Source organism: Dreissena polymorpha, chromosome 2, assembly GCF_020536995.1.
Source record: "Dreissena polymorpha isolate Duluth1 chromosome 2, UMN_Dpol_1.0, whole genome shotgun sequence".
Classification (NCBI taxonomy): domain Eukaryota; kingdom Metazoa; phylum Mollusca; class Bivalvia; order Myida; family Dreissenidae; genus Dreissena; species Dreissena polymorpha.
Genome location: NC_068356.1, coordinates 121,873,906 through 121,892,495, shown reverse-complemented (window position 1 = coordinate 121,892,495; position 18,590 = coordinate 121,873,906). Strand labels below are relative to the sequence as shown.

The window sequence follows — 18,590 nt, the reverse complement described above, 5'->3', positions numbered from 1 at the left end:
CATCTACATCTTGAAAAGCGAAAATTCTTTTTAGCTGTTTTTCATTTACAACACATTTTCACGATTCCTTTGTGATGGTTTCAACTATCACACATCGGTCGTGGTTTACTTACAGACACGGAGGTGATCATATTATCACTCCTTGTAACTGGAAATCAGGAACTTATTCGTTCTTTGCAAGAACAACAAATTTTCTCTATCGTCTTTCTCATACCAGTTCGTCTCAACGCCCTGTTGGACCTTTTGTCCTGCAGTTCTTTCTTTCGAATTATTATTTTCCGTTGGGTTCAATAATGTAATTGCGCATGCGCGGCAGTGAAGTTGCAGACGAGTTGCATGGTGTACATAGTATATCAAAGAATGTTGTTTATCATCAAACGCTAGTTATTAGCGTTATGCGATCGTATATCGCAGTGTATACCGGTATGCTGAACAACGTCAACAATGCAGTTCACAGAAATCGATCCAGCAGGGTGTGCGATTGTTATACATTCGTCCATTGACATAAACTGGAATATCTTGCCTTCTTGGTGAGTTTTTGCAATAACTGAGTTTTTGCCATAATTTCATGAAATGTACTTAATGAACCATGAGATTATGGTTCTACGACCTTTTAAGTCTCCTGTACAATTATTTTCAGGAAAATTCTTCACAGGTCAAATATCATATCTCACTGAGACATATTTTTACTGATCCAAACATGTGCCACTTCATGTCTGGCCATTAATAGGCAGTTCAGTCACGTGACGTCGTTGTTGTGAAATCGATTATGCGTTATAGTGTACTTTCCCGCGGCGCGCTATTTTAGGCACACGCCGGGGACACCCATACTATTTAAAAAGCTCTCCGCATATTAGACATAAATAAATCTGATTATTGACCAATGAGAACGATAGAGGATATTCACCGCTTCAAGACGATTGTTTGGCTGACCTTGTCGGATTAAAAATAGAAAAGTTATAAAGTAAACAAAAATAAACTGCAAGCAAACTTTCCGAAGTTGTAAGTTTTATTGAGTGGCCATGGTCTAGATCGATAGAGGCACCCCTGTCCAAATTGTTTTCATGCTTAGATTATTCATTTGCATTGAATTATGCTCCGGAGCGAGATTTATCTTGACCCTGTAATCTGCGATAGTTGTGACAAAAAAAATCAAAATGGCGTCCTCTGCCAACTCGCAAAATATTTTGATAAGTTATTGCCGATATGAAGCTGAAAGATATTGCTTCGACAACAATGCTCTGTGCAATCATTAAAAAAGGAAATATAATGTTTTTACAAACATATTTTTTTAGCAGCATGCATGTATTTATCCCAGATCGACCGATCACAGTTTTGTCAGCACGTAAAAATGATGGGTGGGGTAATTTTTAATCATGACAGCGCATTCAACTTGTCACAATGAGCCATACCACGCCAGTTTGTTAAGATTAATATTATGTTTTCACAAAATACATACTATTATGCAATATAGAGGGCCAAGACTTGTGATGTTTTTATTTTAAGGTAAATAAAAGCTGTCCTAAGTCAACATGTAGTTGTCAAGTACAACAAATGGCAAGAAGTTAATATCCTAACATCAAGTTTATTTCGGGTAATTATTTTTTGCATGCGGCTACATATTTGCAGAGTTCAGATAATAAAGTTTGTGCCAATTTGTGAGTGTTAATCACTGTTATGTAAGAAAGCAGTCACAGTGTTTTTGTTGTTTTCTTAAATTTTCTGGATAGGTTTAATACCATTCAATTTTTCCAGTTGTTTATAAAGATGTCATTCAATTTATAACGAAAAATTAAATTATAACAACATTTAACAGCAAAACTTGCAATTAAATAACAAAATCCAAATGTCCTGAAAAACAATGTCGGTGTAAAATAATCATGTGTAAATCGTATTTCAAATTTCGGAGGTAAGCCCTTTCGGAAACTTCTCTCGAAAAATTTAATGACACGCTACAACAACAAAAAGAAACGCTGATCTGTTTCAGAATTATTTAGAGTTGTGTTCGTTGTTTTCGTGTTTTTTTTATCGGCGATTTTCTTGTTACTGATGGGTAAACAATTCTGGATATTGGTGAGTATTGTTATTTGTTTTTGTTATTTGTTTAACATTTATTTTAAAATATCTTATTTTAGCATATTAAATACATGACTTTCTCAAGCAAAACAAATATCATGTGTTACATATCCTGTTGAACTAGTCTATAGAAATATTTTGTTTGTTTGTAAATACATGTATTCTCATTTTATGGACTGGACTAAATTTTGCAGAAAATATCAATCATACCGGCCCGTTTCAAGCATCAAGCCATTTATTTTAAAGAAAAACTGGGTACCTGTGTTCAATTTAATAAAACCGTATTGGATAGAAACAAAAACTTTCTTTGCGGAAAAAAATTTAATCTTAGTACTGGTTGGGTCAAGGTACAATAAGGTACAGTAAGGTCATACTTAAAAAAAATAAAACCTCTTATAAATAAATTTCAGTCAGAAATTGAACTTATCTGAATGACAAAATATAATATTGCTATTGCATACAAGTCGGATAGCTCAGTCGGTAGAGCATCTCTGGCATGTCTTTTATTGAGTCAAGGGAGTGTCTCGGGTTCGAGTCCCGATCTAGCTTGAAGCAATATTATATTATGTAAAATAATTTGATATAGTTTTTCAGGGTGAGAATTATTTATAGAGAATTTTATTATATTTTAATTCTGACATTACAGACATTTTGCAGTCATGGGTCCATACTTGATTGATATAGATAAATATAAATACTATAGACTATAGCAAATATTGTGTTTTCGTGTTTATTATGTAAAAAATTTTTATATAGTTTTTCGGGTCGAAAATCAAAACCTGTAAATTGACATTATGACATTGGAAATATTCAGATGACCTTGACCTGGAACTAAAACGAAATTGTTAAATTAAAATGAACAAATGCAGGCCCAATTTTTTTATTTATTTTTCACAATTTTCAGGGCTACATTTTACCGATTATGGCGGAACTGTGTATTCCGTCAGACGATGCAGTCATGGACATAGGTGTTTCCAGGCCCAGTAAACTAGCAACTATCAAACATGTACTTAGTCTACATTCATCACTGGGATCAAGTGATACAGCTTGTGCTAAAAAGTTGATTGATGAATTTCCCTCATACTGCAATTGTGATTTCCAAAGTCTGAAAAAGAAAATAGGACTTGTGGCTAAGAAATCAGCAATGTTAAAAAGAAACAAAACTAAAACTAGCTTATTGCACGAAGAGTTCTTGCAACAAGAATTTGTTCCGCCTGTTAGCAAGTTAGAGAGTAGTTTAAAAGTTGATGAATTGAATAATGACCAAGGTGAAATTGCGCAAAAAGTAATTGCTACAACCCAGTCAGTAGTTAGGGAGAATAGGGATCTTAAGAGAAAAATATCTGAAATTGAAGAAAGCCGTGCAGAATTAGAAAATGAAATTAAGTTCAAAGACAATCGTTTGCAATTAGCTTTTAATTCTTTAAATAGTATTGCCACCGGTTATAAAGAACTGACTGACACCAGTGTTAAAAGTAAAGCTGAAATGGAGAAGCATATACTTGAATATCAGAACAAGTATGAGGAAGCAACAGCTCAAATCTTAAAACTTACAGACGACTTATCTGTTGCTCGTGAAAAAATTTCTAAGTACACACCACGAAATGTTAATAAAAAATTGAAAAGAAAAGCAAGTCAAATTGAAAGTCTAGCTTCCCAGAACGAGCTTCTAGCTAAAGAAAACAAGGGTCTTAAGATAGAAAATGAAAGTCTGTGGGGACATATTTTAATACATGAAGATACTTTGATGGAAGAGGAGGAAAATGAAAAAGTGAAAGGGTTGAAGTTTGAAAAAGTTAACCTACAGAAACGTATTTCTAGACTTGGTAAAAAGATAGAATCTTTGAAAACAGAAAAACATCAAATACGAATGGAAAAAGAGACAATAGAAAACAATTTTGACACAGAAATAGCCGATTACAAGAAGGAGATCAAAGAACTACAACAGATAATTGATATCAGTGATTCCAATGAAGTAGTAACATTTGAGAATGGGAAGTACACCAATGAAATCCGCCAGTGTTGCATGCAGTTAATACATGAGGGAAATGTTAGTTTAAACAAAGTACCGGACGTCATTTCTTCAGTCATGAGGGCCCTGACAGGTAAAGTGCCCCAGCGTCTCCCATCAAAGACCCTGCTCAGTTGGTTGAGTGCAGAGGCAAAGGTGGTCTCTTCAAGACATGTTGCACAGGCCATGTTAGATGGTTTCAATCCCGCTGACAATAAAGGACACACCCTGCACCAGGATGCCACATCCAAGTTCCACAACCATTATGAAGGTTTTCAAGTTACGCTCAAGTCTGGGGACAGTATGACATTAGGTCTTAAGCAAGTAGGTGGAGGAGATGCCGACACTTATTTTAATGCGTTTCAGGACACTGTTGATGATCTTGTCCAGTCCGTCACTACAGACCCAAATTCCACAGAGACTGTGAGAGCTAAACTCATTTGTTCAATCAAGAATTACATGTCTGACCAGTGTGCCACAAATGGAAGATTGAATGATAGTTTGGATGTTTTGCGAAACACCTTATTTCCCGCAGTCATGGAGAACTTTGAGGACCTGACAGGAGAGGAAAAGGAAGAATTGTTTAGAACAGGAAAATTTTCATGTAGACTCCATTTGTTGGCTAATTTTGGGATTGAGGCTGAAAAGGGGTTGGGGTTAATGGAGAGAGCCGTCTGTGAGGGTGATAACCCTTACAGTTTTAAGAAGGAAAGTGGTTCTGGGACATACAGACTTGCCAGAACTGCTGCTAAAGCTCTGACGAGAAGAGGGTCCGATAAAGCTGGAGTGGCGAGTTATTGGGAAACGTATCTGAAGGGCCCATTTTGGAAACTCCTTGAACAGGATGGCTCAATTCTAGATATCAATCAGCATCTGCTCCAAATGCGTATAACATTGGAACAATGGGCCAAAGATGGGAGTGCGGTGTTGGAGGGACGACCAGTCTTCCAAAATGTGGAAATAAAGAAAGATGTGCTCTATGATGCCCTGTTTGCACCAACTTCGGATTCAGTCTTTGACTCATTGACTCAGATGGCTGTCGAGCTGGTCAGTGCAGAAATGCTAATCATATTGGAACGACAAGGTGCAACACAGCTACCCGGTGGGAAATATTGGGACCCCACTGAAGAGGTTAAAAGGTCAACTGAGAATGTCCCAAAGACAAACACCATATCCGAGCGGGATATGGCTGTTTTAGATAACCTGTTGCGAGCAAAGCCATCTGCGTCCGCCCTGACACTTGAAACCACAACAATGTGTCAAAAGAATAGGCCATTTCAGTGGATTTCAACTCTGCCAGACAATGAAAAAGATGAAATATTAAATGGCGCAAGAGAACTAGCACCCAAAGTTAAGGAAAAATTCAAGGAAACACAAGTTAAGCTCCAGCAGGAAATTGAGAAGAAACTTGAAAATAAGAAGAAAGCAATCGAATCAAAAGAAGCCAAGGAGATCAACACAAAAGTTAAAGCTACAAATGACCTGACAAAAGCAGGTGGACTTTGGAGTGCTGAAAATATGACCCAAAGAATCAGTGAAATTGAAAAAAGTGAGAGAAATGAAAATCAAAAGGATAAGAAAGTAAAGGAGGCAATCTTGATACAGATCAAATTTCACAAGAATGTCCTGAAAAGCAGAGGGTCAAGAGAGCTTTTTCAGGAAAGCGCCAAAGGAGTGAAATATTCAATAACTGAATTAAAAGAAAATCTCAGGTGTATTTTAGAACTTAACCTTGGTGCGGATCAGGAAATTGAAAAAGAGTCTGGTTTGTCGTACAAGCCCTTGAATGATATGCTTACAGAAATTGATGCGAAGAAAAGTGAAGTGTTTGAAAAATTGTCCAAGACTCGGCAAAAGGTTACTGTGAAAAATTCACAAGATAATCTTTCCAAATTTCTGAAGGAGCCAGATATGCTGGTAGGAAAGTCAGTTAAACACAAACTGAAAGTAACCTCAAGAACTGAATGGTTTGATGGTGTAGTGGATTCAGTAAAGGAGAGGACAGAAGATGTTATGAAAACTGAGTACAACATTAGATACTTAGAGTCAGATGAGGAAGTGTGGTTTTTTCCCTTGTTGGTAGATTTAAAAAATGGAGACCTAATATTGCAGTAGTACTAGTAGTTGTATACTATGCTATAATGAGCACAGTAAAATGTTGCTACTAAGACAAATTATATATTTCATAAGTATGTGAACTTATTTTAAGAATTTGGAAGTCTTGGTTTATGAATGCAAAATTATGATGTTAATAGCAACATTTTCCTGTACTACAGTACAAGTATGATTATACATGTAAAAGAATGTGTTAATTGTAAACAAAAAATACTGAATGTATTCAAAAAAATAGAAAGAAAAAACATGAAAACAATGAAATACCATTGATATAAAAAAATATAAAGAGAAAAAAGCGAGAAAAATATAATGAGACAAAGATTTAAAAAAATATTATTGTGATTTGATATATTGTAATTTTTATCTTTGAAAAATATTGTACAGAATACCGACATTGTGATTTTGGGATATTGTTGAAAGTTGAATGTGTGTGTAAACTGTCTGTTTTAATGAGTGTTATGGGTACAATGTCATTTTGAATAGTATACTTGAAAACCTTTTAAAATTTCCTTTTATTTGATATGTCACATGGCTATATTCAAACAAGATCATGATTCGCGTAAAATCCAAGATGGCCGCCATTTAAAAAAGGCGGCCATCTTCCCTATTCAGACTTTTTTTGCTTAAAACTTTGAATTTCATTAAACATTACTTAAAACATTCAAATCTTGTTCATCCATCATTGTTTAAAGGAAAAAAATTGATTTGATTGCACAAATAGCGTCTTTTTTACCAAAATTCTTTCGTTGGTGGCCATTTTGGCGGCCATCTTGGACGCCATTTTGTTTTTTTTTAATTTTAGGGTAAATGAACTGATGCGGCCGAACTCGACAAACATTTTGGTATATAACTTTTTAATATTTAGATAGGTTTTTATGTAAAATATGGACAAATACAGCATAAACTATGTGTGTTTTTGTCTATGTTGGTGCCATAATGGAAGCATATGTGTTAATGAAGAAAAGGTTTTTTATGTCACCAAAATATGCGTACCCTCAACGTACTTAAAATCCCATAACTCGGAGAGTTGTTGGTCGATTTTCATAATTTTTGTACTGTTGTGCTAGTTTAGAATAGCTCTACATGAAAATTACAGTCTTAAATACATATAAATGAAATATCCTTACCCCCCTGAACTCCCTACCATTAATAACTTTTAGTTATCTCTACAGAAGAACGTTTTTCTGTTAGAGTTTCAATCCTTGTTACTTGTGCAAGGATAATTCCATCAGAACTGTATAAAGGTTCTATGGAAATTAATTTTTTACTGGGTAATTGAGAGCATAGTTATTACCTTAATCACTCTGCTAGATACATAGAGGTTTTTCTCATCTTTTTCTTGATGATAAGAAATTTGTTCTTTTCTTCATCAAAGGATAGAGATTATGCTTTCGTATACCTTGTTTTGTGTAAGTCATCGCAACTCTGTGCTGTCTTACCTATTTTGGAACTGATCCAAACTATGGAACGTCAACACTATGTATTTCGTTCCTTTACCTTCTTAAGCGGTTTTGACTTGTGTAACATGTTGGGATGCTTAATGAGCTCCCTATGAACCTTTTTCATCAGGCTTATTAACAGTTCCAATATAATTTTAAGACGGTTTTCCTTCTTATTATGGCTTTTACGATACGGAGAAGTGAAATTCATGCTTTTTCTGTTGAATACGACCAATTCCAGTTGGATCTATTGTCGTTTTCACTTTGTTGTGTCAGCCAGGATTCCTTGCTTAATATCAAGTCCTCTATATGGCTTCTACCTTCAAGTTTCCAAGTTTTCTTAAACTGGTAGTCATGAAGATGAGGATAAACTTCTTTGGGCAATCAGGGCTTTGAAGTTCTATCTCAGCAGTGTTAGTCAGAAGTCCATTCGAGGTTCTCAAAGACACTCTTCATTTCCCCCAAAAAAGGGGGGGGGGAGATGTGTCTGCGGCTTCTATTTCTCGGGGTTAGACCTCGACTAAGGAAAGTTAATCTTATCCTATCTAAGGATTCATTCCTTTTTAGGATCTGACCGCATGAATTAAGAGCTCTGTCTGTTTTGTGGGCATATATTAATCACACCCCACTTTTTGACGTGCTCTAAGCTGTTTACTGGAGGAATCCGACCACCTTGTCATCTTTTTATCTTCGTTTTCTGAAGTGCCAACAATACAATTTGTATACGTTTGGGCTTGTTGTGGTTTCACTAACGGTAGTGTCTTCTTTACGACATAGACATATTACTCTGTCCGAGAAGTCATAATTAATACCGTTTTAACGAAGATTACTTGATATCATTAGCTGATAACCCTATTTATGGGTTCTACTGTGTTGGGAAAATATATACGAACCTTCCCACCGCAGCTGCAAAATCAGCATACGATAACAGGTCAGTATTTATGACATTAAAACAATTTTTTTAAATAAAATTCATTTTAATTATTAAATACTTACCTGTTATCGGTAAGTCCCACCTCCCACCCCGCTATTCGATTAATATTTTTGTATATATATTGAAAGAATATTGAGGGTTGGTTACCGATTTTTGGCTAGGTTGCATTGCACTATGTTTAACCTGGCCTGTATTACGGTATTGAGGTGGCGGATTCCCAGTTAAAATTCCGGATGAGTTATTTCCCCTTGGAAAGTATAAGCATACGATAACAGGTAAGTATTTAATAATTAAAATGAATTTTATTTAAAAAATTTGTTTTAGCTATGTTTGAAAAAATTTATTATTAAACACATTAAAAACAAATATTTTTATGAATTAGCAGTTTCCCATTGTTTATATTTATTAAAATAGGTAGGGGGAGTAACTGGTATAATAATTTAGCATTTATTTTAAATTTCAAGTCAAAAATTTTAATAGTATAAACATTGATTAATACTCTGAAATTGAGGACATTTGTCAAAAGATATTGCTTTGTAATTTTATCTGCAGATCAAACTGAAAAGTGGCCGATTTTTTAGGTACATTTAACCTACGAAAATGGATAGTTTACATGTCATCATTTTCTGTTCATTAAGTAATATTCACCGATCTAATTCTATTTAAATTTTCATGCTAGGTGAGTTTTGAACCCAGGATTATATATGTGAAGTTTAGTTTCAACCAGTTGCCTAACACTTAAGATTTTTCTTAAATAGTCCCAAAAGTGGCCGGAATTACGTACATGACCAGTATGTACACAATTTAAAAAACAACAACATATGATGAACATAACAACTCAACAAACACTTCTGGATCCGTTCTGACATTATTATGTATTACTGTGATGTACATAACAACTCAACAAACACTTCTGGATCTGTTCTGACATTATTATGTATTACTGTGATGAACATAACAACTCAACAAACACTTCTGGATCCGTTCTGACATTATTATGTATTACTGTGATGAACATAACAACTCAACAAACACTTCTGGATCCGTTCTGACATTACACTGCAACGCCGATATATCACGGACCGTTATATCGCGCTGTCCAATATATCGCGCTTTGGCTATGGCTCCCAAAAATCCGACAACATGATCACTAAATGTCATGATTTAATCTGAAAATTCGCTAACTTAAGCAAAAAAACCGGTTCTAGCAAGTATTAACACCCTATATGTCGCGGCTTACTATGGCACGCAGTGAAGCGTGAAAAACAGTCGATAAGTGACAGTGCTGTGTACACACGGCTGGGATTGTTTTTAACACTTAACAAATAACCAATTAGTGTCATTTCAAAGGTAATAATGGCAGTTTACTGGTATATAAATCGTTTAATTTCGGTACTGGTCATGAATTTCTTTGTTCTAATAAAAAGCGCGCGAAAATTGGCGTGGGTGTATTTATTTGTGAATAAAAGTTTCGTAGCGGGCACAGGTGGTTAGCGTGTGGCTATAATATTAATTAGTGAAAACATCATTTTGAATGATAAATAATCATATTATAACGAAAAATTAACTTTTCTGAAAAAAAATATTTCACTATCAAATATATATATAACAAGGTATGCAACTCAAAATCAGCCCAAAACGGGGTGCATCGCTTTGAACAGCAATATCTCCATCAATTTTGCACCGATTTTCACGATTTCGGTCTTATTCAACGCAGAAATGAATTTCCTTTCTGGAAATGTATATGTCTTGCAATATTTTTACAAATGCTGGGTCAACTTTTAAGAAATAACACGATACACAACACGCATGACCCAGTTGACAGTGATCATGCTGTCTTTAAGACTGAAATCTTCACGGAGTAAAGGGCAACTTCCCTATAAAGTTCATGTAGTTCGATACCATAATTCAATAAAACGTATGAAAAAACATTATTACCGTTCTTGTCGTTACATTCTGCATCAAGACTAACTGTCCAGCGCCGTTTGAAACCTTTGTTTACATACATTTCAACTAACTGACATTTTAAACATACGAGTGATTTCATTGGTCCAATGCGGAGGTGTGTCTTTACAACTGAAGATTTCATTCATAAAGAATACATGATCACTGTCAACTGGGTCATGCGTGTTGTGTATCGTGTTATTTCTTAAAAGTTGACCCAGCATTTGTAAAAATATTGCAAGACATATACATTTCCAGAAAGGAAATTCATTTCTGCGTTGAATAAGACCGAAATCGTGAAAATCGCTGCAAAATTGATGAAGATATGGCTGTTCAAAGCGATGCACCCCGTTATGGGGTGATTTTGAGTTGCATACCTTGTTATATATATATTTGATAGTGAAATATTTTTTTTCAGAAAAGTTAATTTTTCGTTATTATATGATTATTTATCATTCAAAATGATGTTTTCACTAATTAATAGCATAGCCACACGCTAACCACCTTTGGTAGCGGGTACAACATTCAGATAATTAAATTTCCATTAAAAGTTTCGTTGTGAATTTCAACTAAAGTACCGCGGTATCTCGCGAATTATGTGGCATTGACATTTCCTCTTAATAAAATATAATTCAAACACGCTATATCGTTACCGTTACGCTGTTTCAGTTTTATCATTGGGACTATTTATAAAGGTAAATTCGAATCTATGCACAATTATATTTAAGACGTTTTTTAAGGCAATAATTTTTGTTTTGAACTGTTTCGCGAGCGATCGTACAAGAAAATGAAAAATATAATTTACATTTTGGTTTTTATGATAAATACAGATACGTATGTAGTAATGAAAAATGTTTATTGTAGAATTGGTTTGCAATTATTACTATAAAAATATGTAGCATCGCCGTATATAAAATGAAAACAGTGGGGAAATTTGACAAATTAGCCGCAATACAATTTAGTTAGACATTTCTCGATTTATATCGCGCGCCGGATATATCGCGCTCGCGATCTTTGGATCCCAACAACCGCGATATATCGGCGTTGCAGTGTATTATGTATTACTGTGATGATTATAACAACTCAACAAACACTTCTTGATCCGTTCTGACATTATTATGTATTACTGTGATGAACATAACAACTCAACAAACACTTCTGGATCCGTTCTGACATTATTATGTATTACTGTGATGAACATAACAACTCAACAAACACTTCTGGATCCGTTCTGACATTATTATGTATTACTGTGATGAACATAACAACTCAACAAACACTTCTGGATCCGTTCTGACATTATTATGTATTACTGTGATGAACATAACAACTCAACAAACACTTCTGGATCCGTTCTGACATTATTATGTATTACTGTGATGAACATAACAACTCAACAAACACTTCTGGATCCGTTCTGACATTATTATGTATTACTGTGATGAACATATCAACTCAACAAACACTTCTGGATCCGTTCTGACATTATTATGTATTACTGTGTTAACAGGAGCAAAGATATGAGGGAGGCTCAACAATTTATGGACCAAACACCCTGGAGGCATACATAAATGTCTACAAGAACCTGTCCAAAGCAATGACAATGGTAATCAGAGATATCCTTACAATGTCATTTGCTTTCTTGCATGAAGCCGTGGTAAAAAATACATGGTAAATCTAGTATTAATTTTCATTAATTTAGCAAAGAAGTAGAACAACAAAACCATTAGACAAGTGCTTCATGTCTATGTGTTGCGCAAACTTATCCTTATGTAACAGTTCAACCTTATGTTGTTATTAGCTCTCCTCTTTTATAACATGAAATAGATGGCATGATATATGCATGGCAAAAATGGGCCTTACAGCACATTAAACATCTCCAAAAAAATTATGACCTGCGCATGGAAAAATTGACGTCGAATATTCAAACAGGGTAACTCTAGATAGGACCTGCTATGGGGAAAATATGGTGCTAGAATATCCAAATAGGGTAACTCCAGATATGACCTTCTATGGGAAAAAGGGGCTTAGAATACCTAAACAGTGTAACTCCAGATATGACCTGCTATGGGTAAATGGGTCTAGAATATCCAAACAGTGTAACTTAAGATATGACCTGCTTGGGAAAAAAGGGCTTAGAACACCCAAAAAGTGTAACTCCAGATATGACCTGCTATGGGCAAAAAATTGGTCTAGAATATCCAAACAGAGTAACTCCAGAAATGACATTCTATGGGGGAAAATGGGCATAGAATATCCAAATAGTGTAACGCCAGATACAACCTGGTTGGGGGAAAAAGGGCCTTAAATATCCAAACAGTGTAACTCCAGATATGACCTGCTTTGGGAAAAAATGGACCCAGAAATTCCAAACAGTGTTACTTCAGATATGACCTGCTGTGGGAAAAATGGACCTAGAATATCCAAACAGTGTAACTCCAGATATGACCTGCTTTTGGATAAATGGTCCTAGAATTTCCAAACAGGGTAACTCCAGACATAACCTGCTTTGGGAAAAAATGGGCCTAGAATATGCAAACAGTGTGACTAACGACATGATCTGTGTCATGTGAAGATGTACCTCAGGGCATATCCAAACTTTAAGCTCTAGATATGACCTCCATCATGTAGATCAACATCCTTTAAAAAAATTTCCTTAGTGCATATCAGGACTATGTAGTTCTAGATATACCTCTGCATTCATATACCCTGAGGAGGACTCATAATGTCGGCTAATGAGATCACATAATTTATTATGAATTTATAGTGGACATGTTAGATTCAGACCAGACTGCAGAAATATTGCATGATAGCCATTTCCACACAACACAGCTTAAATGACATTACAAAAATCAGTTTTACATCAAAGTAATTATGCACAATGTGTATACTTAGGTTTTGAGACATGCCGTTTGATTATAATACTCTTAAATATGGTGAAACTCAATATCAACAAACAAATTAATAGCATAAAATATTGATGAGTTTTGCAACTAACAATGTCTTTAATAGACATGACTTGTTGTTTTCCAGGGTAGCCCTGTGGCCCCAGGCCCAAACCCTCCTGACCTCATTTCTAAGCAGATCAGTTTTCTGCCCCCTGTGATCCTGGACCGAGCTCCCTTCGGAAAGTCCTTTGCCGAGTGCACCCAGCAGCCTGGAGCTGTGTACAAGCAGGTACGACAATCCTTGTAGTTGTATGACCCTGCAGGGAGGGGTAATATAGTGCATGTATAAGCTACATGTAAGACTACCTCAATCTCAATGCTTTCACCCATAGTAACAGCATATTCGTGGTACAGCAAATTTGTACACTGCAACTGCTATAACTGTGGAATTTTAGCATCATCTTTATTTACATCAGAATTATGTTTTTTAACAACTAAGTGTAATAGATTTAATTCAGAACTCAAGAGAAAATGGGGTTTTCATGTTTTTTAACATAATATTCAAATAAAAGAGACCTTAATCCAAGGTGTAATGTATTTATTTGACACAATTGCAGAACACTTGAAAATTGTTGAACCCAAGGATTAAGTTAAGCTCCATATAAGGTAATTTAACCAATCACTATTTTCCAAACAAGGATTGATTTTTACCAATTTATAAGTTAATTAATGTGTTAGCTAACAGGACATCGATGATAGGAGCAACCAATCCAAACAATCTTTGGACAAACAACCTTAGACAAGTAGAAAGATTGATCAAGTATGTTTTTAGCTTTAGTATATGTCAGATTGCTAACTATTGTAGTCACTTTTTAAGGGGGAGAGGGTCACAGCAAAGTTTGTTGGTGCCAACCCAAGAAACAACTTAAGGGTAAGTTGAAGTTTGTAGTCACAATATTTGCTTCTATAAAATTTAACCCATTATCTCGCAGCTAAAATGTGAAGATCTTTTGTTTGCCAACCACTTTCTCAACGGATTGCAAGCATTTTATGTTGGTCATTTAAAGATGTAGATGTTTACTTAGTATTTTAACATTAAATATTTTTGAAGTACATGTTTGTGTTTTTATTGTAACTCATTTGTTACAGATAATTAAAAGTGAATATTAAATCAATTCATAAATGTATGACAAATTTTGACTTGGTGCACTGAAATAGATTGGCAGCATTTTGTTAAACAGCAATATTAACCCTTTCAGTGCTGGAACCGAATTTTGAAGATCTTTGCAAACAGTTTGGATCCAGATGAGATGCCACGGAACGTGGCGTCTCATCAGGATCCAAACTGATTGCTATTCTGATAGTATTCTTTGAAAAAAATCGAAGAAAATGCTAATTTTAGAAATTCAGCAGACAACATTTTAGCAGACGACAAATTTCCCAGCATTCAAAGGGTTAAGCCCTACACTACCCAAGTCTGTCCTCTTGCATGTACAAGTACATTGCATCCCTACTTCAGCTGGAAGACACATTCCTGAAAGTGCAGTACCAGGTGAACACCTCAAACTTTACAACGGTCTACACAGATGCTCACTGGGAAACCAGGTTTGCGAACTAACTTGGCTGTTGTGAATTATCCACAACTACTAATCTCTCATGAAAATCATTGCATCAAGTAACATTTATTGGATTGTGTAGGTTTATTATAACATTAAAAAGTCTGTTACAGTCAGTTACATAGTGGTATTGAACACAAATTGTGTGTGTGTGTGGGGGGGGGGTGATCAATAGAAAAAAGTCTTTTATTCACAACAAAAATCTTCAAGTAACAATATGTTAAACCTCCCCCCATGCCCATCGCCCCCAAAAAAGCTAAGTTGTCCTTGTTTTTAGCAAAATATGCACATGCAGTTGTTTTTTTAAACCAAACACACTTAGATTAAATATTTTTAAAACATTGTTTTATTGTATAAGATGTTCATTGCAGGTTTGAATGGGAGTCTAAGGGGTTGTTTGAGAGCGAGGTCACAGTGACCTGGGACATTCCTCTAAACCAGGCCCCTGGCAACTATGCCATTCTGTACTACTGCGATCACAAAGAACTCGGTGGCAACATTAATTTAGCAGAAGGGACTACGCAGTCATTCAAGGTCGTGAACTCTGACAAAAAGTTTGCGACCTCAAAGATGGATCAGTATCAGAAGAAGTTGGAACGCAAAGAGCAGCTGCTGAAGAATCAAAATGTGATTTTGAAAGGAAAGAAGGGGAACTTGAATATTCTTTCAAAAATATTGAATGCTCAAAAAGATAGCAATACTGTTTAACTGTTTGATGGTTTCACACTTAGTACCTTTTTTTGTCCCCTACCGGTTTCACCAGAGGGGACGTATGGTTTTCGCTCTGTGTGTCTGTCTGTCTGTGAGTCTGTCACACTTTTCTGGATCCTGTGATAACTTTAAAAGTTCTTAATATTTTTTCATGACACTTAAAACATGGATAGATGGCAATATGGACATTATGCATGTCATTTCATTTTGTTCCTACGTTAAAAATTATGGTTGCTATGGCAACAAATAGACTAGAAATACTGCTGAAAATGGTCGTTTTCTCGATCCTGTGATAACTTTAAAAGTTCTTAATATTTGTTCATGAAACTTGAAACATGGATAGATGGCAATAAGGACATATGCACATCATTTCATTTTGTTCCTATGTCAAAAATTATGGTTGCTATGGCAACACATAAAGAATAATATATTTCTGACAATGGTGGAACAGGGTAGGGAACATATATTGCTTGGCAATAGTCTTGTCATTAAAGTGTTGAGCTTGCAGATATTTTGCTCAGGTCATGATTATTATATCTTTGAACAATTGATGTTTTGTAATATTCATGTTTTTGATTTTTTGTTGTTAACCATTGAAAAATAAAATAGTGCAATACATGCTAATCTTGTATGAGCTGCTTCATGTGAAAATGGGTTTATTCCATATGGATCTAGCTAGCTCCAGAGCAGCATGCGCATCTGTGTGGTCCATTCAGGAGCTTCCCTGTCTGCTAATGAGACCACAAAACCATGCTTGATTTTAAAAAAGACAGCATAACTTGTGACCATAGCTTGTGATCAGAGCTTGTGACCAGACAGCTTGTGACCAGACAGCTTGTGCAGACTGGTCTGTAGAAAGGCATTAGACACATTTTCACATGGCTTCTATGCACTGCCTGATAATGTGATGTATTTCTTTGTTCCTCTCAGGGAGACATTGTACATCATTTCCTTCAAACTGAATAACAGCATTATTAATGGAACTATATTAAGATTAGGCATTTAATACAAATCCTGGTATAATGTTTTTCAATCCCTGGCCTGACTTTTGGTCATGTAGTTACAGAGATATGAGCATGCAAACCTTAACATTAATTTCCTCCGAACCAAACAAGCTGCTACTTTTGTCATTACAAAAAGGACATGCATTTTGAAAATTCTGGATCACTGGGATGAAGTGTCATCCATATCTACACTTTATGGTGTTGACATATTTTTAGTTTCAAGAAAATAAGAAGTTTGCTATAAGACAGACCAAAGGGGAAGGGTGCACACATTTCAACATAATTTTTATCTCTCTCAAAGTAAGTTTTAACTGAGTAAATATTGACATAAAACAACAACAACAATTTTTATGCTCCCCCAAAATTTATTTTGGGGGAAGCATATAGTCGCCGCTTCGTCTGTCTGTCCGTCCGTGTGTCTGTCGGTGCACAATTTTTGTACGGGCTATTTCTCAGCAACTAATGTCCGGAATTCAATTAAACTTTATGGGAAGCTTCACTACCAAGAGATGTGCATATTATCAGCGGGTTCTGGTTGGATGATTTTTCACAGAGTTATGGCCCTTTGAAATTATCCATTTTCTGTACATATAGTGCAATTTTTGTCCGGGCTGTTTCTCAGCAACTAATGACCGGAATTCAATGAAACTTTATGGGAAGCTTCACTACCAAGAGATGTGCATATTATCAGCGGGTTCTGGTCGGATGATTTTTCACAGAGTTATGGCCCTTTGAAAAAATTTTGTAAAAAAAATTCTTGTCCCCCCAACTACTGTGCCCTCAAGACATTTCCTTTTATCTGAATATAAAGTGCAATATTGTGACAAAAAAACACTTTGGGGAGCATCACCCGTCTCGGACGGTTTATTGTTTTTGCAGTTTTAAACAATTACGTGTGTCATCGGGGAAATATAATAGACCACTAGCGCACTTTGGAACTTAGCTGTGTGTAATCAGGGTGGTGATGTCAATGGTTGATATTTAGCCTGTGTAATTCATAATTATTTAGCACTTTCCATTTTAGAAAATAGTGACTGGTAACTATGCTCTTACTGAACTCTTATCATATTTACAAACTAAACCACTCATATAGAGAAAAGGACAAATCTATGAACATTATTTTACAATATACTCATTTTATGTGATATATACAATGAATACTAATCTGGATTACACTAATTTAAAAATAAACAACACGTTTACGCTGGTATCACATTTTATTTTAATACACAACATAACAACTGACTATCAAATATGTACAGTTTATACTAGTAAATTTAAATGAAGATTAATACTAACATTCAATCAAAAAATCTATTCTCTTATTTCATTCATAAATCCTTGAGGTGAAAAATAACATTATGATTCATGATCGATAATTAATTTGCTATTAGTCAAGTCATTATTGCGTTTCAAACAACTATCTATCCTGAAAGCAATGAACGGTTAACATTTAATTCCTCAAATTGTAACTGGTGATTCTGCATTAACTATTCATAAGACAAAAGTGTGTATCATATACAGGAATGATAACAACCTGCATTACATATGACAAATTGTGTCAACACAGATTTCTAACAAACTATTTGCAGTGATCAGTAAGTAAGTGGTCCATACGGAAAACAAACTAGCACATTGAAACACAAAATTATTAATATACATGGGCCTTTGACATAACAGAAAGGGCATAGAATGTAAAGAAAATAATCAAGAAATGCTAACAGACCCATAAAGCAAACACGTTACTCCAGTGTACCACCTTATACTGTTGTTTGTCAGTGTAATACTTCAGGCAACTATGTACACTGAGGTTTAAATGATTTCATTGAAATAGTGTCATTGACATTGCTAA

The 18,590-nt window shown here is 35.2% G+C and overlaps 2 protein-coding genes across 3 annotated transcripts in view; both read left to right on the top strand.

The window, feature by feature from the left end:
* The window catches only part of LOC127868809 (uncharacterized), a 44,671-nt gene extending 28,032 nt beyond the window's left edge, over positions 1 to 16,639 (top strand). The window contains exons 14-18 of the mRNA XM_052410887.1: positions 12,030 to 12,125; positions 13,553 to 13,696; positions 14,285 to 14,338; positions 14,927 to 15,012; positions 15,395 to 16,639. Of these exons, the coding sequence (XP_052266847.1) occupies positions 12,030 to 12,125; positions 13,553 to 13,696; positions 14,285 to 14,338; positions 14,927 to 15,012; positions 15,395 to 15,731 (717 nt within the window). The 3' untranslated portion in view covers positions 15,732 to 16,639. The remainder of the gene's footprint in view (positions 1 to 12,029; positions 12,126 to 13,552; positions 13,697 to 14,284; positions 14,339 to 14,926; positions 15,013 to 15,394) is intronic.
* Positions 922 to 7,340, top strand: LOC127868808 (nuclease SbcCD subunit C-like). 2 transcript variants are annotated; one of them, XM_052410885.1, is made up of 4 exons: positions 922 to 1,002; positions 1,507 to 1,594; positions 2,981 to 4,358; positions 7,005 to 7,340. In XM_052410885.1, the coding sequence occupies exons 3-4, from the start codon at positions 2,999 to 3,001 to the stop codon at positions 7,007 to 7,009; spliced, it is 1,365 nt and encodes a 454-aa protein (XP_052266845.1). In that variant the 5' UTR covers positions 922 to 1,002; positions 1,507 to 1,594; positions 2,981 to 2,998; the 3' UTR covers positions 7,010 to 7,340. The 2 variants fall into 2 exon arrangements, with proteins under 2 accessions (XP_052266845.1, XP_052266846.1); XM_052410886.1 differs by lacking the exon at positions 922 to 1,002 and having other exon boundaries at positions 1,184 to 1,594.
* Positions 16,640 to 18,590: the final 1,951 nt, after the last annotated feature.